Here is a 27,379-nt window from a genome sequence, read left to right on the forward strand (position 1 = left end):
TTAACCGAGCCACTCGACAGGACTCCTTTCTGTTTACGGACGTGACGTAATGACGCACAGAGGAACTGCTGCATGCTTGAATTTCCCGCGGAAATCCGCCAGTTCGCTCTTATTATAAAACATTATTACAAGCTTACCGTTGTGAATCGAGACAAGATAATTAGATAGTTTTGAACACTGGCTGGTTATGTACTTGTTCAAAAGTTGATTTTGGATAATTTTTAACCAAAAAAAGTTGCGGACTGCAGCTTTAAGATATTTTTAATGAAATCTGAGAGCTTTCTGTGCCTCCATAGACAGCTACGCGACTACCACTTTGACGCTTCATAGTGTTCATAAAGTTCATAAAGAGATCGTAAAATGGGTTTGGAATGACATGAGTGTGAGTAATTAATGACAGAATTTTCATTTTTGGGTGAATTGTGCCATTATGACATAATACAACAGAGATCATTTTGTCTTTAAGCACCATCAAAAATATCTACATTTTTAAAAACATGTAAGTTTTAAATAAAACATGTCCATCATAAAAAAGGTGTATTCAAGTCTGCATGAAGTGCATATGTACTGTACACTGGCCAAATTTTGGAAAAAAAAATTAATAAAAGCCTTGGTGAGAATAAGAGACTTCTTTCAAAAACATTAAAATTGAAATTATTTCAAACTAGGTAGCCTAGTGTATATCTGAATAACTTAATCAGGTTTAGACAAAACAAAACTGACAAAACTGACCCATATATAAATAATGGATGTGCAGTCTGTTCAGACAAAGGTTGGTTTAAGGTCAACTTTAAAGTTCACGACAGGATGTGCCGAGCGGTAGAAGTCCTCATCCTCGCTGTCAGAGGTCCCTGAGGTGAGGCTGTCTGTTGAGTAGTAGGGGTGATGACAGGCCCCGCAGTAGGGCCGCTGGTAGTAACAGTAGTCCTCTGAGCTGCTGGAGTCTGAGTCTGAGTAGTCATATGGCTCCGCTGAGTGTTTAACCCCCTCTATCAGCCCAGCAGAGGCAGGCTGTGGAACCTGTCCTGTGAAAGGAGTAATGGAACATTTGTGAGAAGAACATTCCCAACTGTTCTGTCCAGAGCCTCGCCGAGTCTTTGCTTTCTCGCCCCTCTTTCTCCTCTTTCCCTCATGCCAAAAGTCATGTCTTTGAGGGTTGCTGGTGGGACTAGTTTTAGAGTCATCATCTCTCAACTTTTCATGGTCTGGTAGTGCTGATTCCCTACTGCGCCCTGGAGGTACAGAGCCTGGAAAATAGTAAGGGGGAGGTCCACCTCGTGAGGAGTAAAATGGAGGTCTGCGTTTACGCATGAGATAGGGTGAGATGGTGGGGAAAAGGAAATGTAGAGGAGATCGAGGAGAAAGAGCCACATTCAGATCATCTGTATTGATGATGGGACTCCGCGCCCGATCAGGCGATTTGACAGAACTGCTTAAGGCATCCACACTCAGGTCCTGCAAGATCTCCACCAGCTGCTCATTGGTTACAAAACCTAGTCGCCCTGCTGATGACATGGCTGGAATCTCCATGGAGGCTGATGGCTCTGGAGACTCAACCTGAGGAGAACTACACCGAGCCGGACCCAAAGGAGGGGAACCCTGTGCTATTTTTTCTTGATCCGAAGGCACATCTAGTGACTTCTCCAAATTTTCTCTTTCAAGACCTGAGTTTCTAACATTGTTCACGGCTGGAATTGCATCTTCTTCATTTATATTTAGACACACAACCTGATTGGCCTCAACTTTAGGAGGTGGAGGTGTCAGGTGTGGTGGAGAAGAAGGAACATTTATAGCTACTGAACCTTCAGGGGACGTTTGCTTTGAGGTAGTGTGAGTGGGAAGTGGTGGAGGAGGTACATAGGGAGGTGGAGAGAGAGCTCCGGTGGGAGCAACTTCTGAGTATTTCTTTAGAAGAAGGGTTGGAGAATCAGGAGATACCACTGTGGTTTGGGTGGAGGTGGAGTTGAGGTTAGTGTTGGAGGAGTCCATTTCTCCTTCATCCAAGGGGTGGTTAGCAGTCATTAGTTTGAGCAACTTGTCCTTGGCATTGTTCACTTGTTCCTGTAGGCTATCAATAACGGCATTCTTCTGCAAATATGGAGGAAACATGGGGAAAATGAGTTAAATCTTCATCACCCTAATCACGGTCATTATCTACAATGGCTCACTTCACTAAGTAGGTGTATGGGCTAGATGCCAATTTTACAGGATGTGAGATCATAATGCGGTGCCTTGAGGAAATGTAAAACAAAGGATCCAGCATCACTCGTGGGGTAGTGACGCAAAACACACTGATGTCCACACCCAGCACTGGAATTTATCATCAGACACATAACCTAACCAGGAATCACTGTGTGGACACTGTGTTTCATTGCTTTACTCAGTGTAATCAAATGAGCACAGTTTTAATGTTGTCTTGACAAAATCACAGTGTAAATGCAATAACTTTTGGTACCTCATTGATGAGTCTTTTCATGGAGTCATTTTCTCCAAGTAGATAATAGATCTCATCCTCGCTGTACATGGAGTGTGTGGACTTGCTAGGACTACTGAAGTATTTGGCCATTTGACTGGGATGAGAGTTTGTCTCCTCTTCAAACTGTCTCCATTGAGTCAGCTAAAGGGAAGAAAAAGAAGAATTAAATAGATAGGTACAAATACTGTAGGGGTATTAAATTATATACATTTACTGAGTGTTTCGTGTTGATGTTCAGTTATTAAATGATTTAGTTATTGTGCAATAACTAAGTTGAGGCATTATCAGGTCTGTGTGATTTGTTAACCAAACCAACCACACACACACTTATAATACATGGATCTCTTTGGTTCTGATCTATGCTCAATGAAGTGGTGTAACATTATCCAAAATCCACAACGTCATAAAAAGCTAACATTAGCAGTGTCCTCTCCAAATGTACAGGACACATTGCATAAACACATTTGATATTGAATGCTGACTCATTACTTGTTTCGCCTCCTGTGGTAGATATATTGATTGGTTGTACCTCAGCTTAAGTCTTTTCAGATCCAAAAATTTAAATGTCTGGACAAAGACAGACTCAGAGTTTGAATTCAAATAATTGGCACGTTGGCAGTGAATTGACCAGGACATACTTGAGGGACAAACAGCAGACAGTTTATGGCCATTGTACAGATGAAGATGGCTCCAGACACTACACTGTAGACCACATTGGGCCAGGCATACAGGTAAAGAGAGACAGGCACGGCCACAGCGGTCGACAGGGTAACCAGGCACACAGCACCCATGATGGTCATAGACTGGTTTACTGGAGGTAAGCTGACACTGCTTGTCAGGCCGGCAAGATACGTGCCATACAAGAGGAGGCTGCCCTGTAAAAAAAGAGAGGGACTTCAGTGTGAAGCAATATAGATTACTGTGGTAATCAATGGTGGTAATCTCAATATTTTGTGAATTCATTTATATACACACACACCATCATTCTTCAGTTTTACTTTAGCGCAGACACTGGACAAAGATGAATCTTTCTAGAGTGCATGTGTTGGCTGGCTGCACTCACACACACTATCAAATTGAGTATACTTTGAAAGGCTCTGCATTCGACTGTATACATACGCAAACGTACATGTAAAAAAAAACAAGTATACTTTGGACTTTAAAACCATTTAAAAAAAAAAAAAAACATTTTTATTACTTGAAATTAAATAAACTGTATAAATTAAAAAAACTCAAAACTATAATAAATTAACTGAAATAGAATTAATATTAAAAAAAAAACTTATTTTTTCATCTAGGTGCCAAAGCAATCCTTTTCATTTTAACTGATTTTAACCTGATATACTAAAATTACTAAAACTAAAATAAAAAATAATAAAAACTATACAGACATATATAAATAATAATAATAATAATGCCAAAAATCGGAACAAAATTACTAAAAACTTGAAAAAGGAAAATATTAAAAATGAATTCAATAAATAAAAATTCAAAATATAAATAGAACTATAATAGTATTTCAATTATATTAAAATAACACTGGTCACTAGGGGTGGGGGAAAATAGATTCACATATGAATCACGATTTTATCTTCCGCCAGTTTAAATCGAATTTTAAAAAACGATTTTCTAATCGATTTTGAATAGAATCATGACCCCAAGAATCGACATGAATAGAATTGTGAGATCCCAAAGGATTCCCACCCCTACTGGTCAAATTGAAAAAAATCTTTATAGTCCTACAAAAGGCTTAATTTTCTTGTATAAAACATATAAGCAATTATTCTACATTATGTAAAATACACTGTTCAACAGACAGAAGTTTCTGCATTTATTTGATCAAAATACAATATAGTAAAAACAGTAATATTGTGAAATTAATACAATATTTATTACAACAATGTTTTTGATTTTATTATATTTCATGTAGTGTAACTTATTCCTGTGATGGCAAACATCTCGGGTTAAAACTGTAACTGTAAGTCGCTGTGTCAATGAGGCTTTGGGAATGCCTCTGCATGATTGCGTCTGAAGCACGTGTATGAAATCAGTGCAATGACATGACGGAACTTCACAGGTGGGGTGACGTCAGGACCAGTAAAAGCACATCTGGAATGAGCAGCATTAGATTCAGTTAGCTCAAGTAAGTCGATCACAGGGATGCAGGAAGTATGGCAGGGTGACACAGTGTCTTCTTCCCTTCTCAGGGAACAAGGGTTACACTCGAGATGTTCCATTTCGATGGAACTCGTGCTGCGTCAATGACCTTTTGAGAATTTGAGAATGACACTTTTGAGAGCACACTAAGATGAAAACACCTGTGAACCTGGTGTAGAGCCCAGGTCCAAATTGTAAAGTCCTACAAATGTAAGTGGAGAGGACCAGCCTGCCGCATAGCACATCCTGTAGAGATACCCCTTTTTTAAGACTTTCTAAGTCACCATAATCCTTCTCCTGGCCTCAAATATCACGGAGGTAACGTGTCACTAATGGGTTTGTCCCTAGGGATACACCACCCAAAGGAACATGATTGGAAGCTATGGCCACCACGTACACCTTCAGTGTGGAAGGGGATAACCCTGCGGAAAACACTCACTGAGGGTTTTATGTAAAAGATCACTGATGTGTTGTCTGTCTGAACAAACACATGATGGCCCCTCAGGTCTGGGAGGAAGTGTTTCAATGCTTGAAAGGCAACCATCATTTCCAGGCAATTTATGTGCCACAATCGATAATGGCCCCTCCACAGACCCTGAGCTGAGCGACCTACTATGATCGCTCCCCAGTACATGGGATGCATTCATCGTAAGCGTAATGTGACGCCAAGGAGCCCCCAACACAGGACCTTGGGATAAGAACCAAGTCTTTTTCCACATCTCAGGTATGAAGGCATCTGCGCATAACCTTGATTATTCGGAACAGGTTGCCCCTCAGGGGAACCCCTTGGTTTTGAGCCACCACTGCAGGGGTGTCATGTACAGCAGGCCATATGGTATCACGTTGGACTCAGCTGCCATCAAACCCAACACTCTCTAAATCTGTTTTACAATGAGTGACCGCCGTTTCTCCGAATGAGCTAGTAGCAGCCAATTTTCAATATAATTAAGTAAGCGAATATGCTGAAGTCTAAACAGAGCCACAGCTGCATTCACGCATTTCGTTAAAGTGTGGGGTGATAAAGCTAGACTGAAAAGAAGAACCCAGTATTTGTATGCTTTGCCTCCGAAAGCAAACCTCAGGAACTTCCTTTGTTGTAGAAGGATGGATACATGGAAGCAAGCATGGGATCTATTGTGACAAACCAGTCCTCAGACCTGATTTGACACACAATATATTTCATGTCAGCATCTTGAATTTGAGATATTTATGACAGAATGATTAGATAGTCGCAAAACTAATGTCGGACGCAACCCCCATCCTTCTTTGGAACTATGAAGTACCGGCTGTAGAACCCGGATTCTCTCTCAGGTGGAGGAACATGTTCTATAGCCTCTATGCCCAAGAGAGTTTTATACTTCTTGTTCCATTACCAGAGCCTGCTCGGGGTCAACCACTGAATGACCCAATGAATCGAGGCGGGTGAGAACCAGATTGAATTTTGTAGCCTCTTTCTATGGTATGCAGGACCCAAGTTTCTATGCTGCCAGAAAGTCTACTAAGGCAACCAGTCTCTCGAGACTGGCCTCTGGTGTAGTCTGAGTAGCCAACTTCGCACCCTGAAGTGGATGGGAACAACCAAGCTGGTTCCTCTAAAGCCGTCCTCGGAGGGAGCACACCTCCCAATGCTGCAACATTCCCAGGCAGACAATGGGACATGAACTCACTGGAAACCGCTGCGCCCTGAAGCACAGAGGTTGGCGGGATTGGCAGAATGGCCTCCTGAGGTCACCAAGGAGGAATGGCCACTGTATAATGAGGTGAGAACCATTCCCCCTGAAGGGGCCTGCCCTCTGAAGTCCAGCATATCTGGCGTCAGGACTTCTCTTTGGCCGAAGCCTTCTTCACAAGAACAACAGTCCTCAGATCCACCTTCTGCTTCAGAGGCTTCGGCTGAGAATGCCGTCCCAGGCCCCAAACTTTCTGAGAGGGAGCATGGGATGCGACACTATGCTGTACAAGGAGCTTGCAGACAGCTGAGGCTGCTCCTACCTCAGGGGGAAATATTCCAGGTCTCTTAGCAGGTCATCCTGCTGCCGTATACACTTTACCCACAGCACCAAAGTTGTTCTAACCAGCCAGTAGGGTCTTCGGTCACCTTCGGCGTCACCCTATACCAGGGGTCATCAACTATATTTGTCCAAGGGCCAGAATTTTTCTCTGCAGACACTGTAAGGGCCAGATACTCGTAATATAAAATAAAATTTGAATTGTATCCTAATATGTTATTATTTGATATACTAATTCTAATTCCAAATTTATTTTATTTTTTACATATTACCTGTACTGCAGCAAGCCACCAGGGGGCGATAGCGATATTTTAGGCTTCATATTTGTGAGGCTGTCAAGCTGTCCATCACTGTCACGCAATTGTGCGCTAATCCCAGGCAAGGAAAGTTTTGACATTTGTGAAAAAATGAGCACGTGAAACAATAAAAGATGTTCAATGAGAGAATGCGTTTATCGTCATTCTTGACTGAAGGCAGGCTATGGCACAAGCTACTTTTCAGAAGGGTTTTTTTTTTCGTTAGATTTAAAAATAAATAAATATGGAACGGACCCGAATATTCAAATATTCGTTCGGTGGGTTGGTATTCGATTTGAAAATTTGACATTCGAATATTTTTTATTTTTTTATTTTTTGCACACCTGGGATCCCCCGCGAAACGATTCTCATTCCCCCTTGAATAAGGCCGGCGACACACTGGCTGCGTGAGCGTCTCAGCTGCGTGGCGTGTCCGTTTTTATTTCGGCTCCCATATTTAACAGGTTGGAGTTTGCACACTGAGACACGCGTCTCAGGCGCGCTCGAGCCACGTGGAAAACGCGTGCATGCTAGAAATAGAACCGACGCGTGTTCCAGCAACGGGAGTGTTCAGAACAGCGGAGTTTGTATGGACCGAAGTGCATGTCTGAGCTTGTGTTTTGTTGCTTTGACACTGTGGAAAATACAATAATAGAAACAAAATGTATTAGCATTTTTACCCGTTATTATCAATCTAAATTAATCTCATTTTTAATTTAACTAAATTTCGTTTTTCTTTATTTAAATTTCATTTTTCTTTATTTAAATTTTGTTTTTTCTTTATTTAAATTTCGTTTTTGTTTATATAAATTTCGTTTTTTCTTTATTTAAATTTCGTTTTTTCTTTATTTAAATTTCGTTTTTCTTTATTTAAATCTACCCTTACTGTGCCAATTTGTTAGTCAGAAAAATATTAGACTACCTTAAAAGTATTGCTTAATTTAACAGACCTGTGTGTGCGTTTTATATCACTAGTGCAGTGACCGTTCTAGGAGCATAAGCCCTGCCCGCGTGAGGTGTGCCGCTTCCCGCTCGCGCTGCTCTGACTGTAGTTTACTAAAAGTTTATTAATTCTGAATGTGTCGCGTCTCGCGTGTCCATCTATATTGCACCAAATGCGACACTGCACTGCCTTGTGAAGTCGATTGGATGAACGGTTCTCGAAATAATAAAAATGCAAACGGACATACAGACACAGATTCCTGCCTTTATTAGAGAGAAAAATATGTTCAGCCCCTCTCTCCGAAGAGTCGATGTTCATTACTACCGACGCTTCGAAGCTCAAAAAATGGTATTCGGACCAGCCCTAAACTTTTTTCCTCTTACAAGGCTATTCCTGAATTCAGTATTATTCTGGGGGCCGGATGGAAATCTCTGGCGGGCCGGATTTGGCCCGCGGGCCGCCAGTTGACGTTGCATGCCCTATACCCATACTATTTCCGCTCCCCTATTATTTGCATATATTTTAATTGAGGACTGAAAAGGATTTATTCCAAGGGCGGGTATGGAGCATGCGAAGCGGTAATCTCTGGCAATGCATGCAGTCAGCCCTCTTGAGAACTGACCATGCATGCTCCGCTCCCAAACAAACCACGCACAAATCATGTGTATCATGTAACACGATTTAAATGCTTGTTTCCTCGCCATTATTGTCTTGGCAATGGATATTGGATATTGTCTTTGTGACTTGGACAAACAACACTAAATAAGACAAACAATTCACACTTTAAACTTCAACTTTAAACCTACTGGTCCTGACGTCACTCGCCTGTGACGTTCCATCATGTTATTGGACTGATTTCATACACATGCTTCAGACGCAATCACACAGAGGAGTTCCCAAAGCATCACTGACGCAGCACGGGTTCCCTCGAAAGGCAAGGTTAATTTTACCTTAAGCACGGAGAGCAGGATTACCCACAGGTCTGAGTAGAGTGAAGAACAGGAGTCTAGCTGGGTCAGAGAGTAGGATGCGTCCAGCTCTATAACCTGACATGAAGAAATAAGACACAATACTTTTCATGCCATAAATGATTTGAGCTTGCATCAGTTCTCCTTTTAATGGATCTTTATATACCTCTATTTAGGAATAATGGTGGGACTTTTCAAAAATGAAATATGTCTTCACTGCTTTAAGAATGTAAAGAGTTTCTGAGTAAATTTGGGTCTTTACCTCACACAAAATGATTATATAGTGCTATCTATAGTGCTTTTATGGTGATTTTTTTTTTTTTTTTGTAGTTTTTGAAGCATGGCAGACATTGTCCATTTGAATTGTCATTGTTTTGAAAATAGCTGTGTGAAAAAAGCTATTTAACAGAAAAATCAGGATGAGTATACCTTCACCATAGCACTAATAGACCGAGAGCACTTGATCGGATCTGTCAGGCCCCACGTTGACAGAACAACAACATCCACTAGGACCAGCATCGCAACCAAACCCATCAGCTGGATGTCTCTAATAATCTGAAACACAACAGAACACTATTATGAAGCCAGTGACATCAAACAATAAGTCATAGCTTAATTATACACAGACATATCATAGCTCACCACTCTCTTGTCGGGCACACGCTGAGTGAACACTCTGTAGAGCCGCCATGTTTTCCCAAGAATGGGGCCAAACACTAAAGAGCTGCCAATACACAGTGTCCACATCCGTGCCTGAGATGGTAGAGAAAAAATGCACATTTAACACAAGAACCACATTAATTATGTTCTGATGGTGGTGACATGACACATTCATTCACATTATGAACTTGATGCAACATTGTAGTTACATTCTGATGTTTATTATTTTGTCTCTAGAATAAACAATTTACCAGTTTGAACATTTCAGATGACTGTGCACACACTTATGTTACACTTTCTAAATCCAGAGCCATTTCCAGCATAAAAAATGGATATGCAATCAATCACAGATGTAGGTTTTGCGAAGCCTTACAGCTTAAAGTCAATAAGAATTTTGTTAAACGAGTTTATGGAGTTGTAAAATGCAAACAGCCCTTTTGCAATTCAGAGCATTAAGCCAGCTGTGTGATTTATAGGACTGCTTTAAATATACTAAAGTAAAGGAAGGTACAAAGAGAAGGGGGTTTTAGGTAATCTGATGGAATTGACTTTCAAAAACTAAATAACCGTGTGTGTTTGTGTGTGTATACCTGTAAGACAGCTCTTGATCCTGCTCCTGACAGTAGTTCTCTCTCCTCCACGGCAAATAAGAAGCCGCTGCTGTATGTGAGTACACTGCCACAGAGAGTCAACACATTCAGATTGGGACTGGACATCTTCACTATCCTGTGTCAGAGGTACAGAATCAAAAGTCATGTTGGTGGCTCTAGTTAGTGGATACAAAGATAACCTATAAACCAATAAATGAGTCATAAGTCAAGTTTGAGAGCTTTGAGTACAAGAAGAGATCCAGCTATTTCGTACCTGTTGTTTTTGAAGCGCAGAGTGAAAATGAGGAAGAAAAGAGTCAGCAGAATCCCACAAGAGAGCAGCGTCCAGACCACAGCCCGAAGAGCAGGAGACAGAGATTGACTCTGTACACCCACACCCCTCTATACACAGACAAAAACCGCAAAATATGCTTAATATATACGATACCGTTCAAAAGTTTGGGGTCAGTAAAAAAATTTGTTAAAAAAGTCTTATGCTCACCAAGGCTGCATTTATTTGAACAAAAATACAGTAAAGACAATAATAATGTGAAATATTATTACAATTTAAAATAAATTTTCTATGTGAATAAATATGTTTTAAGTGTCATTTATCAAAGCTGAATTTTTAGCATCATTACTCCAGTCTTCAGTGTCACATGTTCCTTCAGAAATCATTCTAATATGCTGATTTGATCCTCAAGAAACATTTCTTATTATTATCAATGTCGAAAACAGTTGAGCTGTGTAATATTTTTGTAAAAACCGTAATATTTTTTCAGGATTCTTTATTATAGAAAGCTCAAAAGAGCAGTATTATTTGAAATAGAAATCTTTTGTAATATTAGGAATGTCTTTACTGTCACTTTTGATAAATTTAACCCTTTAAGACCTGAAGGCTTTTTTAGATTTTTTTTTTTTCTGAGCGACACACAAAAGTAAAGACTCATAACTCCAAAACTATAGCAAGGAGGTAGGTATCATTTGATAGAACACTTTTTAAATTTTTAGAAAATATAAATTACATTACATTTGACCATTTTCATGCTGAGAAACTGCTGATAAAAGACAAAAAAATATATATAATTTTTTTTTTATAATTTTTCTTTTTTTTATTTGACATGGAATAACTCAGGAAGGGAATAACATAGGAGAAAAATTCTTTTTTTGTTGATGCTCTCCTACATGTCAGCTGCATCTGGTTCAAATTTTGTAGTGATAGCATAAAGTATAGTTGAATAAATTGTTATTCATTTTTTCTCAGCCAGGTGGCGCCCATGGGCAGTAAACTCCAGTTTAGAGGCACTTCTCAGCATTCGTTAGGAGTTTTTCAAAATGGTTAGATTCATTAAAAAGATGAGATTCTAAGCTTTAAGATGATACCTGTTTTGTGTTATTCCACGTTGGAAAACGAACATAGATGGTTCCAGGAACATTGGATACACACTGCATCCCGAAAGATGAGACATGTTTTTAGCCAAGTATGTTAAATCATTCCGTGAGTAATATCTTGTGATCAACGCAATATATTATGTTGATTTTTGGTTCATTTTAATCTGCTTTAAATAATGATGTGTCATTTTCTATGATCTGTGCATTTTTCATGAAGCTATGAGGACGTGAAATCTACATATTTGAATTCAGTTAGCAGCTGTGCTGTTTTTGTTGTAAATGCATATTACTCTGACTCATTAGAGGGTGAAAACAACACAACAGAAGCATGTTGGAGGCTTGATCTGAACGTGTAAAGTCTCTGGTTTTGTATGCAAAAAGAATTTTTGTGCTACCTATATGGGTTCAGTTTTTATTGGCTCTTAAAGAGAGACACGCAAATGGGAGCGCCGACGCTCCATCCGGTCTTAAAGGGTTAATGCGTCCTTGCTAAATAAAATTGAGGGTTACTGACCCCAAACTTTTGAACACTATAGACTATACTATAGTGTACATGATGCTTCTACAGTCTTAAGTTTAAATTAGAAAAAATACAAGATATAAGCGTTTTCACTAGTGGTCTCACTCAGACTGTTTGTAAATGTGAATGTAATTGTCTCTGAGTGTGCAGTGGTGGACTGGGGTGAGTGTGTGTATGTACCGCTGAGAGCGCACAGAGTCTCTGCAGGACATCCCAGCCCTGCTGGCTGTTCACTCCTGGGTAGATGAAGCAGACGCCAGATTCACAGTGAGAGCTGCAGTTCAGTCCTGCCTCCATCACTGGCCTGAGCTCTAGCTCAACTCATACACACATCCTGAAGGACAGAAATGAAACTGAATAAAAGAACATTTCACATGTATAAAAACAATATATCATAGATCTTGCCAGTCAGTGGCAGTGGCATTTAACTTATTGTCACTACTAATATGAAAGTGAAAATGTTAAAGTGACATGTGAAGGCCAAGTATGGTAACCCATACTCGGAATTTGTCCTCTGGATTTAACCCATCCAAGTTAGTGCACACACATTAAGAGTAGTGAGTAGTCAACACACACACACACTGGGAGCAGTGGGCAGCCATTTTGCTGTTGCCCAGGAAACAACTGGAGGTTAGGTGCCTTGCTCAAGGGTACCTTAGTCATGTTTAAAACGACTGCCTATGAGATCTGTTTTTAAGTGCACTGTAGGAGACTGAACACAAGATGGAGCTGTTACTCACAGTGTCAATAGACTGAAATATAATAGTTATTCCCAGTTCAGCCTGTCTTTATAGGACTGTAAAACACAATACAAAATGATCTGTGATAATTAATGATTGTTGGCACACCAACAATATTCTCGTCGCTTTATAATATTAATATTGAACCACTGTACTCACATGAACTGATTTAAATATATGTTTTTAGTACATTAATGGATCTTGAGAGAGGAAATGTCATTGCTCCCTATGCAGGCCTCACGGAGCCATCAGATTTCAACAAAAATATCTCAATTTGTGTTCCGAAGATGAACGAAGGTCTTACGGGTGTGGAACGGCATGAGGGTAAGTAATAAATGACAGAATTTTTTGGGTGAACTAACCCTTTAAAGGGATAGTTCACCCAAAAATGAAAATTTTATGTTTATCTGCTTACCCCCAGGGCATCCAAGATGTAGGTGACTTTGTTTCTTCAGTAGAACACAAAAGATGATTTTTAACTCCAACTGTTGCCGTCTGTCATTCAAATAATGCCAGTGGATGGGAACTTCATCTATAAGAGTAAATAAAACTTGCTTAGACAAACCCAAATTAAACCCTGCTGCTCATGACGACACATTGATGTCCTAAGACACGAAACGATCGGTTTGTGCGAGAAAACGAACAGTATTTATATAAGTTTTTACCTCTAAAACACCACTATGTCCAACTGCATTCATCACTCGATTCGTTTGGTCTGAACGCGCTTTGACAACGGCAGTGATGTCTCGCGCATATACTTCAATGAGAGCTAGACATCACTGCCGCTGTCAGAGCGCGATCAGACCTCACTAAGCGAATGCTGAGCACAGTTGGACATAGTGGTGTATTAGAGGTAAAAAATGATATAAATACTGTTCGGTTTCTCGCACAAACCGATCGTTTCGTGTCTTAGGACATCAATGTGTCGTCACGAGCCGCAGGGTTTAATTTGGACTTGTCTATGCAAGTTTTATTTACTCTTATAGTAGAAGTTCCCATCCACTGGCATTATTTGAATTACAGACGGCAGCGGTTGGAGTTAAAAATCATAATTTCTGTTCTACTGAAGAAAAAAAGTCACCTACATCTTGGATGCTCTGGGGGTAAGCAGATAAACATAAAATTTTCATTTTTGGGTGAACTATCCCTTTAAGCGGCTGTTCACTGAGAAATGCGTTACTGAGTTGAAAAAAATGAGACGCGGGCAGTGGAATTATTAGAAAAGCAAAGTTATTAAACACGAGTTGAACTTATTTTAACTTGACCACCGCGTTTTTAGCATGCCATTTCATGGGTGAGACACAGCAAAAGACATGAGTGCAACCGCCAAACATAAAAACAATAGGAAAAATAGCACAATGGAATTGTGTAAAGAACTACTACTGTATGTTTGATATTTCATGTTTGCATGATGGTGACAGACTGAAAGGTGCTGTTATTTTCTGTTTTTACAAAGCATTTGCTGTTAATAACAACCTATTACTAGTGTTATTTATTGCTAGTACTTTTTGGCATTTTTCTTATTTTATATTATTTCTGAGTATACAGGATTTAAGATAGGTTTGTACAACATTTGCCTTCATATTTCATGCATATTTTCTGCAAAGATATTTAACAAATAAATCATTTGTTTTACATTTACAGCATATTGATCACTTCAGGTGTGGTTCATTTGGAATAGAACTTTTTTAACCAGATTGTTAATAAAGAGAATGTTACTTGAATCATATTGTAGTTACGAAATCATGAATTGGTCAATTGTTCTGAAAAAATCAAGATTTTTATTTTTTTTCCCATATCGCCCAGCCCTATGCACAATATAACATACATGAATTAGATAGAAACAGATAGAAATTTGTTGCCAAATTTCAATGGGAAACTGCCCAAGCAACATCGCTTTGCAACACTGCTCAGCAACATTGTTAAAAAAGTTGCCCCGTGTATCATCACCTAAGACAAATGCTGACTGAATAATTGAAGGTTGAGCACACAAGCTCATTGGCTTCTGATACAGCAGGAACCAATCAGCTGTGCCCTATTGAGATTGATGTGATTGCAGCAGATTGAGTTAAGAACCTATCAGCCTGTGCCATCTAGAGTTTCATGACAGAACTTTGTAATAAAACCAATGTTAATACTCACATAGAAAGCAAAAACAACACAACCTCTGCATCCGTTGTCAGGCCTTCCCGCTTAGGTCTCTCCAGCGCTGGAAAGCTTTTCTAACGCGGGTCCTAAAGCTCTTGTCTGATCATAACCCTTCTTTTTCCAGTAATATTCCTCTGACCTTTTCTCTTTTGTAATGTCTCTCAGCCATCTCTCTTTCTACAGTCTTTCTTCAAATAATGTCCCTCTTGCTCTCTCCTCCCCCATCATGAGTGGAAATACAAGTGTGTTGTGGTGCTCGGTCCAATCCACTTTCAACAGTTTTTCTCAGAAATCGCTTACTCCACCTTTATGGCATGTTATCAAGTTTTGCTTAGTATCAGAATGTTCTCAGAATCTCTCAGAGCCCAACAGAACATAAAGCATCAGTAAACCGAACAAAGTGACACCAGACCTCACTGAAATCACAGCTGCCTCCCATGTGACGTTGAACATTAGAACTTAAAAAGTACAGGCTCATTCTCCTCTTCATTACATAATTATACCCTTGATGTTTAAAAACTGTAATCATGTTGCTCCTCAATCCCTAATGAAAAAAGGAGGGAAGAGCTCAGGCTTGCCTCCACAATATACAGTTTAAAGAGCTGAAAGCAAGACACTAAATCCCACATGGATGCACCGATTACCACTCACAATGCAGCGCTGTGCGTCACATCGGCAAAATAACCGCATGTATGAGCCTGAAAGGGCAGACCACATTACCTGTGCTGTGATCTTCACAAAGTCTGAATGTCTATAGCAACACTTCCAATGTGCCAATCTGTTTGAGGCATGTAAACATGAGTAGAATTGCCCGCATTATGTAATTTCAAAATGATTTTCAATGCTGTCCTCACCTGTTGTTGTATTTGTGGTACTCTGTTTATGGTGAACTTTTCAAGTCTGCCTTTTTAAATTTTAAATATGGGTGTGTCCGCTGTCTTACTGAAGGTATGTGTTTATGAGCAGGGCATGTGGGTAATTGGCATGAAATACTTTTGGGAAGTTGACACATCCTTGCTAATTCTTTCTAATAATTATTCATGCAGCTTTAACCTCTATGAGACAAACGGACAATTTGGGGTTAGTCTACTTTTTTTAAAGAAAGACGTTAAGACTTTTATTCAGCATGAATGCATTGAATTGATTAAATAGATTATAATGTTACACAAAAATCAAATAAATGCTGTTCTTTTGAACTTTTTATTCATCAAAAAAATCCTCAAAAAAATGTTATCACAGTTTCCACAAAAATAAAATAAAAATCAGCATATTAGAATGATTTCTGAAGGATCATGTGACACTGAAGACTGGAGTAATGATACTGAAAATTCAGCTTTGCCATCACAGGAATCAATTTCATTTAAAAATACATTCAAATAGAAAACAGTTATTTGAAATTGTAATATATTTCTCAATATTGCTGTTTTTACTACAAACCCGATTCCAAAAAAGTTGGGACACTGTACAAATTGTGAATAAAAACAGAATGCAATGATGGGGAAGTTTCAAATTTCAATATTTTATTCAGAATACAACATAGATGACATATCAAATGTTTAAACTGAGAAAATGTATAATTTTAAGGGAAAAATAAGTTGATTTTAAATTTCATGGCATCAACACATCTCAAAAAAGTTGGGACAAGGCCATGTTTACCACTGTGTGGCATCCCCTCTTCTTATAACAGTCTGCAAACGTCTGGGGACTGAGGAGACAAGTTGCTCAAGTTTAGGAATAGGAATGTTGTCCCATTCTTGTCAAATACAGGCTTCTAGTTGCTCAACTGTCTTAGGTCTTCTTTGTCGCATCTTCCTCTTTATGATGCACCAAATGTTTTCTATGGGTGGAAGATCTGGACTGCAGGCTGGCCATTTCAGTACCCGGATCCTTCTTCTACGCAGCCATGATGTTGTAATTGATGCAGTATGTGGTCTGGCATTGTCATGTTGGAAAATGCAAGGTCTTCCCTGAAAGAGACGACGTCTGGATGGGAGCATATGTTGTTCTAGAACTTGGATATACCTTTCAGCATTGATGGTGCCTTTCCAGATGTGTAAGCTGCCCATGCCACACGCACTCATGCAACCCCATACCATCAGAGATGCAGGCTTCTGAACTGAGCGCTGATAACAACTTGGGTTGTCCTTGTCCTCTTTAGTCTGGATGACATGGCGTCCCAGTTTTCCAAAAAGAACTTTAAATTTTGATTCGTCTGACCACAGAACAGTTTTCCACTTTACCACAGTCCATTTTAAATGAGCCTTGGCCCAGAGAAAACGCCTGCGCTAATGGCTTATTTTTTGACCTATAGAGTTTTAGCCGGCAACGGCGAATGGCACGGTGGATTGTGTTCACCGACAATGTTTTCTGGAAGTATTCCTGAGCCCATGTTGTGATTTCCATTACAGTAGCATTCCTGTATGTGATGCAGTGTCGTCTAAGGGCCCGAAGATCACTGGCATCCAGTATGGTTTTCCGGCCTTGACCCTTACGCACAGAGATTGTTCCGGATTCTCTGAATCTTTGGATGATATTATGCACTGTAGATGATGATGATAACTTCAAACTCTTTGCAATTTTTCTCTCAGAAACCCCTTTCTGATATTGCTCCAGTATTTTTCACCGCAGCATTGGGGGAATTGGTGATCCTCTGCCCATTTTGACTTCTGAGAGACACTGCCACTCTGAGAGGCTCTTTTTATACCCAATCATGTTGCCAATTGACCTAATAAGTTGCAAATTGGTCCTCCAGCTGTTCCTTATATGTACATTTAACTTTTCCGGCCTCTTATTGCTACCTGTCCAAACTTTTTTGGAATGTGTAGCTCTCATGAAATCCAAAATGAGCCAATATTTGGCATGACATTTCAAAATGTCTCACTTTTAACATTTGGTATGTTATCTATATTCTATTGTGAATAAAATATAAGTTTATGAGATTTGTAAATTATTGCATTCTTTTTATTCACAATTTGAATTTGTATTTTACCATTAACAATTATAGTAAGATATACACTTTGACTTATATATTCATATAAAATTTAATTTAAAATACTGATGTAGATAAAAAGTGTTCATGGTCATGTTATGTATCAACTACCCGTTTATCCAAATCTTCTACCTTTCATTATATCATAGTTTTATTAGTAATGTCATAGATGCCTAAAGCAGTATCATATTATCTCATTTGTTTATGAATCAGTATATTTGTGTCTGAATGTTTGAAGTGTGACATGATGCCTCACATGAAAGTGTGACTAAGCGTTAGAGTGAAGTTAAAGTAGCAGTGGATCCTTATGACTGCATGTCATGAGCTCTGTGAGTCTATCAGAGAGTGCCAGCATCTGCTATGATAGTGTGGATGTGATTGAGACTGTCTTCAGGAGTTTGCACGGCTCCAAGTGCCCGAGGCACAGACATTCATAAAGCGCCTCTCACAGACACGCGGTTACTAACAAACAAACGACTCTGGAAACAGACAGCAGCCACATATACAAACGCTCATCTGCAACACAGTGGGACCCAGAAAATTTGCACATCAAGTATGAAAACCTTGAAAGATTCAATATATTAATTTAAGAAGATCCAAGGTCAACCAACACTCATCAGATTCATAAAGAAACAGGCAAATCAATAATACGCAAGTTCATGTAACCAACACTAAAACACAATTATGACGAAATGATCACTTTAGACACAAGAGTGGAAAAGCAAAATACAACCCGAATTCCAGAAATGTTGGGACATTTTTTTTTTTTATTTGAATAAAATAAAAACTAAAGGAGTTTCAAATCGCATGAGCCAATATTTTATTCACAAGAGAACATAGATAACATAACAAATGTTTAAACTGAGAAATGTTACACTTTTATCCATTAAATGAACTCATTTCAAATTTAATGCCTGCTACAGGTCTCAAAAAAGTTGGTGTGGGGGCAACAAATGGCTGAAAATGCAAGACATTTTGAAAAGATTCAGCTGGGAGAACATCTAGCAACTAATTAAGATAATTGATATCAGGTCTGTAACATGATTAGCTACAAAAGGGATGTCTTAGAGAGGCAGAGTCTCTCAGAAGTAAAGATGGGCAGCTGTGAAAGGGTGCGTAAAAAGATTGTCGAATACTTTAAAAACAATGTTCTTCAATGTCAAATTGCAAAGGCATTGCAATTCTCATCATCTACAGTGCATAACATCATCAAAAGATTCAGAGAAACTGGAAAAATCTCTGTGCGTAAGGGACAAGGCAGAATACCTTTATTGGATCCCCGTGGTCTTCGGGCCCTCAGACGAAACCGCATCACTCATCGGCATGATTGTGTCAATGACATTTCTAAATGGGCCCAGGAATACTTCCAGAAACCACTGTCGGTAAACACAATCCGCCGTGCCATCTGCAGATGCCAACTAAAGCTCTATCACGCAAAAAGGAAGCCATATGTGAACATGGTAGAGAAGCGCAGTCGTGTCCTGTGGGCCAAGGCTCATTTAAAACAGACTGTTTCAAAGTGGAAAAGTGTTTTATGGTCAGACGAGTCCAAATTTGACATTCTTGTTGGATATCATGGATGCCGTGTCCTCCGGGCTAAAGAAGAGGGAGACCTTCCAGCGTGTTATCAGCGCTCAGTTCAAAAGCCAGCATCTCTGATGGTATGGGGGTGCATACGGGCAGCTTGTATGTTTTGGAAGGCACTATGAATGCTGAAAAGTATATAAAGGTTTTAGAGCAACATATGCTCCCCTCCAGACAACGTCTATTTCAGGGAAGGCCTTGTGCATTTCAGCAGGACAATGCAAAACCACATACTGCAGCTATTACAACAGCATGGCTTCGTCAAAAGAGTCCGGGTGCTGAATTGGCCTGCCTGCAGTCCAGATCTTTCACCTATAGAGAACATTTGGTGCATCATTAAACGAAACATACGTCAAAGACGACCACAAACTCTTCAGCAGCAGAAAACCTATATCAGGCAAGAATGGGACCAAATTCCAACACCAAAACTCCAGAAACTCATAACCTCGATGCCCAGACATCTTCAAACTCTTTTGAAAAGAAGAGAAGATGCTACACCATGGTAAACATGCCCCCGTCCCAACTATTTTGAGACCTGTAGCAGGCATCAAATTTGAAACGAGCTCATTTTGTGCATAAAATTGTAAAATTTCTCAGTTTAAACATTTGTTATGTTATCTATGTTCTATTGTGAATAAACTATTGGCTCATATGATTTGAAAGTCTTTTAGTTTTCATTTTATTCGAATTTAAAAAAGGTCCTACAAAAGGTTTACACGCATCCAAGGCCAAAAATCACTTAAAATCTCACAGTGTCTGAAACGGTTACATAAAGCATTCAGTCTCTCTAAACCCCTCCTTTTTGGACTGATTGGTCAGATGGCCCAGTCAGTTGTGATTGGTCTATTGCTTACAGCACATATTGGAAACAAAATGCCTATTACCAGATCTGAATTTCACCTCTGGAAGATTCCTCAGCATTTGTAAACGCAGTGATACAAACAGTAACGATGGTGACGGTTTTTCCATATCAATACAATCCCAAGTCCTCACCTCTTTGAAGTGCATGCAAAGTGGATTTGCTTTCGCAGCACAGAAGAGAGCATCTTCTCGACATGTTGACAACATGAACCAAACTCTTCCAGGCTTCATAGGGGCACTTTAAGTTTGTTTACGGCAGTGTTTTGTTTTTTGAAACTAAGAAAGCATCTGTCAAGCAACTACATACACAGTAAAGTCCCCAGAGTTAAATCAACTCTGCTCAGAGTACATTTGGTCCCTCTCTAAATAGTGTTAAAGTAACACTGAAACAGAGTTAAAGCTAATGAGATAATTAAGCAATTAATAAGGCTGTTCTTGTGTTTCTCTTTTCTTTAGTGATTCTGCTTGTTAACAGCAGGTGTTCATCACTAATGCACAATCATCACTTAATTAATTGCTTAATTATCTCATTAACTTTAACTCTGCTTCAGTGTTATTTTAACACTATTTAGAGAGGGACCATATGTACTCTGAGCAGAGTTGATTTAACTCTGGAGATTTTGCTGTGTATGTAATTTAACATATGATGCAGGCCTAGACTGGTCTTGAGAGATATGTGAGACTGAAACTTCTTGAGTGCAGGAGAAAAGAATTTTTACAAATGCTAGTTGTGATTTTGCAGACTTGAGCTGATGAGTCAAGATGAGTCACAGACAGAGCCTCAAACTAGCTGCTTTTTAGTACACAGGCCGTGTGAACTGATTTATACAAAAAAAAATAAAAAATTCTAACAACCCCAGTCTATGATGTGTCAATATCATAAATTTTATTGGTCATACTTGTCTTGTCATACTTGTAATATCACATAAAGTTTATCATGTCTGAGACTGCAGAACAGATATGCTGCCTAAACTTTGGAGCCAAGTTATATAGTATCAAGCTTTAAGACATACTGTTAAATAGACAGTGTCACAGCAATCGTGAATATTTTAAAATGTAATAATTACTATCATAGACATGGACATTGAATCTTGAATTAGAAAATAAATATTTGGAAAATTAATTTTGACTATTAGTGTGTATTTCCTAATTTTAGAGGTACAGAAGTTTAAAAAAAAATTAACATGTGTATTAAATGATCATTTATTAATAAGATTTAATAAGCTCAGATTAATTTATGGCTCCAATGAGACCCTGTAACTAATAAGTCTTATCCAGTATTAACGGATTTGACACTTATTTTTGACACATGTGCTTTAAAACAAACATCTCTGGCTTCCTGATTTCTGCAAAATTAAGAAATGTGATGCACAAATAGATACATTAATTAATTTGTTTGTTGAGAGGTATACATATGGTTAAAACAACTTTTTTTTTTTCAATCAGCAGCATTTGATACATTATACATGTAGATTTTGTTTGAGTATTAAGCTGAAACTGCAGTTTTACCTGATCTGACGATTAAAATGATTGTTATTCGTGTAACGTAATGTTTTCAGATTGATGTAGTCATAACAAGTTATGTTAAATAAAAATGTTACCAAATGCACCACGTTTTTTCAGGCCGTCTGAAAAAACATTTTTACAGTGCAGTTTCCTGGCACTTTAGTTTCTGTCTTTAGGTGATTAGGATTATCAAAGCCAGCAATAGTTCAGGCATTTTAGTGTTACTAAAATGAAACCTTTTAAGCTAAAACTTCGTTTTATGTGTCAATGACTTTAGAAAGGCAATGCATTATAAAGTCAGCTGACTTTATAACACTTTAATTCCTTCTGGAAAGGCACCAGCCAGACAAAATCTAGCGTTCACATTTAATACATATTTTTTTTTAACATCAGATGAGTTTAAACATGCATGCATCAGATTCATGACACATCTCTTTTCAGGGTGGTTTGGAAATTCCTGTAGTTCCTTCCTAAAGTTGTATTGTCATCTGTCCCAATATAGATCTGTAGTTTACAGTTTCCTGCAGGCACGACCGGCATAGAGAGGCATTTCCGACCATTTTTCACTCTTTACTGAGGAATGGGGAGATGGTGTAAAGACAGAGCAGGCCTGTCCAACTAACTAGCCCATGACTGGACAGTTGAGAGCATCTCACAGGACAACTAGCACATGGAGTTCGTGTGAGCTCTGCTTCAAAACACACTACAAACACCTCAGTCAAAACACTCTTCTAGAGGTGTGTCTTCTCTTCTCATTAGACTTATCGCTCATGAACGAGTAAACACTGCATTTAGCTGTTTTGTATTGAATATTTTCTTTAAAAGCGTTTTCTAAGCATTTATTTATTACTCACAGCAGGTCTAGTATTTTTGCCTTGTGCAGACTTCAGAGAAGTTAATGAGACATTGATAACTGGATCATTGACGAATAAGGTTTTTAAAAGTGTACAAAAAAAAAAAAACATAATGGAGATATAATTAATTTTGAAGTTTTATTAAGTGTTAACAATGAGATTATGTGGTTTTTACAATCAATTAACACTGCTTTTGTCATTTTTTACAAGATGGACAAAATTTGCCACCAAAAAAGTCATTCGGTTAACCAAAATTTCGGTTTTACCAAATGACACTTTTGGTAATACCGAATGACGATATTTTCAAACAATGCAAACTGATATCTAGCAAAAGGGTCAATTAATCATTTTATATCTAATACAAGTTTTTAAAATATTACAACATTTTCCATGTTTTATAGCGGTTGTACCGAATGACCTGATGTTTCGGGACATGCGTATGAGCAAGTGAAAACATTAATTTTTCAAATAGTTAACAGAGCGTCAATAGGTGTGTTCGACATCGACTGCAGCTGGATGTAACCAATCGGCGAGAGTAGCCGCATACAGGCGGGGAGGAACCGCGAAGTCGGACACTTTCTGCTTCTCATAGTGACGCTTGTGCTGCATTTGCATACTTTATAACAGCTGAAGTGATATAAATGCAACATTTTACTAATACACCGATGTTTCAGAGACATTTTCATTTAATGCTTTATGTCCTGCTTACAGCATCTGTTTTATAAAGTTCAACATAAGCATATATTATTTAAATTCCAATGTAGTGGGGTCTATGTTTTTTTATCACTTTTATTTTGATAAACACGACACAATATAACATTGCAACTACATGAAAAGAGCTTTAACAGTTATAAAAACAGATTTTTGAGCATTAGTGGAGCTGAAGGCGTGAAAATAAACACGAAACACACGTGATCGTTGTCATGCGGTGAATTCGGCCAATCATGAAACAGTTGTGTCGTCATCAGCGCTCGTGCAGCTCCTCTTGAGAAACTGCACTGGCTAACTCAGGCGGCTGATCTTGAATCGCTCTTGCGGTACTTTGAAGCCATACGTCACAGTCACATGGCGTCGGCGCTGTCTCAAGTCAGACAAAATTTCTTACCGACATGCATTGCTTTAAGTCAGCCGCCGATCGGTCTGTGCAGCGCTGCATCAAGTCGAACAAGCCTAATTACTTCACTTCATGACCATGTGGTCCTTTGCAGGTGTCTGAATGATGTCACATCCTGTCACATGATATTGACCACATGACTTGATCCAAAATGGTTCCTTTATATTGGTTACTCCAAATGACATCAATGAAATGGAGCAGTTCTTTCTCATAACAAAGCGACGACTTCTACACATAATTTTAATACCATTTTGCACTATGTTAATTATGATGTTATAAAATCATGCCAGAATAAAAAATATATACATTTATTACATTTTAAGATATTTTAATCACAAATGAAATGGCTGTATTGGCCTTTGGACGGTTAAACCGAATGACTTTTGATACTTCAAAATCTTTAAAATACCTTTATATGTAGCAAAATATAATTAAAACCTTTTGGATTCAATAAAAGAGATCTAATTGTACTACCTTACATACTTTGAATATCATATCTTTGTTTTTTTATATTATGGTTAGTTCACCCAAAAATGAAAATTATGTCATTAATGACTCACCCTCATGTCGTTCCAAACCCGTAAGACCTCCGTTCATCTTCAGAACACAGTTTAAGATATTTTAGATTTAGTCCGAGAGCTTTCTGTCCCTCCATTGAAAATGTATGTATGGTATACTGTCCATGTCCAGAAAGGTAATAAAAACATCATCAAAGTAGTCCATGTGACATCAGTGGGTTAGTTAGAAGATTTTGAAGCATCGAAAATACATTTTGGTCCAAAAATAACAAAAACTACGACTTTATTCAGCATTGTATTCTCTTCCGGAATCAATTCCATCGAATTGATTCCATTGAATCCTTTCATCTGTCGACGTTGGTAATGCACTTTTACGTCGTTGTTTTGGTGATTAGGACATCCGCGACATGAACACTTAAGGGGGTCGCACACCGGACGCGAAGCTCGGCGCCGTGCCGCGCAGCGCCACGCCGCGTCTCAGGTATCTCACACCGGACGCGCACATTCTATACGCGCGAGCTCAATTTTGAATCGGCTTCTGACAGAAGAGCTGCACAATGAGTTCTTACTTTATTTATTATTAATTTTTTTATTTGTATTGAATAATAGCTGACTTTTGAAGGTTCATTAATGAAGATCACATTATGTCTGTTATTGTTTTGTTGTATCGGTTGTCTAGGCAACTATGTTACATTGTAGCAATATTATTTAACTAACGTTAACTAGCTAGTCCGAGTAAAAACGTTAGCAAAACAAGTTATTTCGGTAACACTTTACAATAAAGTTTCATTTGTTATCATAGTTAATGTATTAGGTTAACTAACATGAACTATGAGCATTTGTTACAGTATTTATTAAGCTTTGTTAACTTAATGTTAGTTAAAAAACAGTTGTTCTTTGTTCATGTTAGTTCAGTGCATTAACTAATGTTAAATACAACTTTGATTTTAATAATGTATTAGTAAATGTTGTAATTAACTTAAACAAAGATTAATAAAGGCTGTATAAGTGCAGTTCATTATTAGTTCATGATAACTAATGTATAATAATATATAATATATTTAATATTTCGTATTTTGTGGGGATTTCACAGTACTAAAGAATATTAACTTCTAAATTATGCAGTATTCAACAGACATAATTACATTATATTATATATTTATCCAATGTAGACTATGAAGGTTTTTGAATGCCCTGTTTTTTATGTCCTCCTCAAACAGATCAAATATTGACGGACAACAAAAAAACTGCTGCACTGCTACTTTTACGTCGAAGGCTGAAAAATAGAGGCAATCAAATTTGCCTGTGCTTTGTTATTTCGCATCACTGAGGTTAGTGTATGGAAAAATGGCACAAAAGAGCAAAATAATATATTAGAAAGGGCTACGTTTATTATACATTTTCCCCAAATATGTTTAGACCTTACTCAAGCTGTTGAACTCAGAATGTAAAACAAGTGTATCTTGTAGCACAGGGTGAAATCAGTATGTACATTGACGATTTGAGGGAAATATAATATAAATTTAATATAAAACCTTGAAATGGCGCTCTGTGGCACGGCAGGATTTTGAACAACTTCCTGAGTCGTAGCTGGGCGCCGCGGACAGGCGCCGAATGTCGCCGCCGGTGTGCGTACTCTCATAGAAAACAATGTGTTCGAATTTTAAAGACGTGGCGCGGCGCTGCATGGCGCCGAGCTTCGCGTCCGGTGTGCGACCCCCTTTACGCACCGTTTTAAAAAAATATAGCAATACCAAAATACAAACAATGTAGAATTGCTTGAATACAGCGTCTGATGACAACAGACAGGGAAGAGAATACAATGCTGAATAAAGTCGTAGTTTTTGTTATTTTTGGACCAAAATGTATTTTTGATGCTTCAAAAACTTCTAACTAACCCACTGATATCACATGGACTACTTTGATGATGTTTTTATTACCTTTCTGGACATGGACAGTCTACCGTACATACATTTTCAATGGAGGGACAGAAAGCTCTCGGACGAAATCTAAAATATCTTAAACTGTGTTTCGAAGATGAAAGGAGGTTTTACGGGTTTGGAACGACATGAGGGTGAGTCATTAATGACATAATTTTCATTTTTGGGTGAACTAACCCTTTAAGGCCTTTGGGGAAAAGAAAAAAAAAAAAAAAAAAGACCCGTCACTGACCCATCTACAGAAAAGCAGCTAGTGTTTGGGGATCATATATGAACAATCAATCCCCCTCACTCTGTTTTAATCCGTTTAGCAATTTAATCTAAGCTGATCAAGTATGAATGCCAGTTATTATTGGTTTACCCCCGCCGACTCAACGCCCACTGAGAAGACGCCAAAAAGCCGCCAAATGAAAGTCACGGCACATCTCAGAAGAAAAAAAAAAATGAAAAAAAAAAAATGGAATGAACTGCGTTTCGTTTTAGAAGCAAACTTAAATTTACTCAGACAACTTTGTTTTGTAGCCTAAAAATAAATACCTAGCTAACTATATAATTATTTAAAATAATAAAATTAACATTGAAATTAATACATTGAAAGCATTTATTATTGCTATTGTTATTATTAAATTATATTTAGTATTTGTTGCTGTTGTTATCAATGTCGTTGCATGTATTCTACGATATTTTACCACATTTTTACTGTTTTACGTACAGAATCTGCAACATGAAATTGCCTTATGAAAATAGATTGAGCAAACCTGTGATCCATGTCCTGATGTCCCCACATGATCCTTGAGAGATCCGATACAAAACGTCCCATTTAACAAGCGACACCACATTACAGCAGCAAAAAGTAATAGCGGGTGATCCAAAGGTTTAGTCTGTAGTTTTTGAGTTTTGATTGTCTGTGCCATCTATGATGAACAGCAAACACTGTATAAACTCCTGAAACACTGAAGTGAGTTCAGCAGACTGAGTCAGAGAGAGAAAGAGGAGGTGGCTGAGAAAGGGAGGGAGAGACAGAGAGAGAGACTGCAAAGTGGATATGGTAGGTATAACTTAATGAATTCAGATCGATTAAGTCATTTTATAATTGACTTTTTGTGTGTATTTT

At 38.4% G+C, this 27,379-nt stretch overlaps 1 protein-coding gene across 1 annotated transcript; it reads right to left on the bottom strand.

Moving 5' to 3' along the window:
- Positions 1–301: 301 nt before the first annotated feature.
- Positions 302–27,379, bottom strand: gpr156 (G protein-coupled receptor 156). The gene is made up of 10 exons (XM_048193078.1): positions 27,024–27,379; positions 12,192–12,345; positions 10,374–10,501; positions 10,100–10,235; positions 9,492–9,602; positions 9,279–9,404; positions 8,832–8,927; positions 3,115–3,351; positions 2,456–2,617; positions 302–2,088 (listed from the first exon to the last, which is right to left on the bottom strand). Exons 2-10 carry the CDS (start codon positions 12,306–12,308, stop codon positions 763–765), a joined length of 2,439 nt encoding a protein of 812 aa, XP_048049035.1. The 5' UTR covers positions 12,309–12,345; positions 27,024–27,379; the 3' UTR covers positions 302–762.

Source organism: Megalobrama amblycephala, linkage group LG6 (genome assembly GCF_018812025.1).
Source record: "Megalobrama amblycephala isolate DHTTF-2021 linkage group LG6, ASM1881202v1, whole genome shotgun sequence".
Classification (NCBI taxonomy): Eukaryota; Metazoa; Chordata; class Actinopteri; order Cypriniformes; family Xenocyprididae; genus Megalobrama; species Megalobrama amblycephala.

Excerpts from the sequence above, each read along its gene's own strand:
- gpr156 (XM_048193078.1), bottom strand. The coding sequence starts at position 12,308 with ATGGAGGCAGGACTGAACTGCAGCTCTCACTGTGAATCTGGCGTCTGC. Across the intron at positions 10,236-10,373 it reads CTGCGCTTCAAAAACAACAG|GATAGTGAAGATGTCCAGTC; the intron begins GTACGAAATAGC and ends CCTCTGACACAG. Across the intron at positions 2,089-2,455 it reads TGAAAAGACTCATCAATGAG|AAGAATGCCGTTATTGATAG; the intron begins GTACCAAAAGTT and ends CCATATTTGCAG.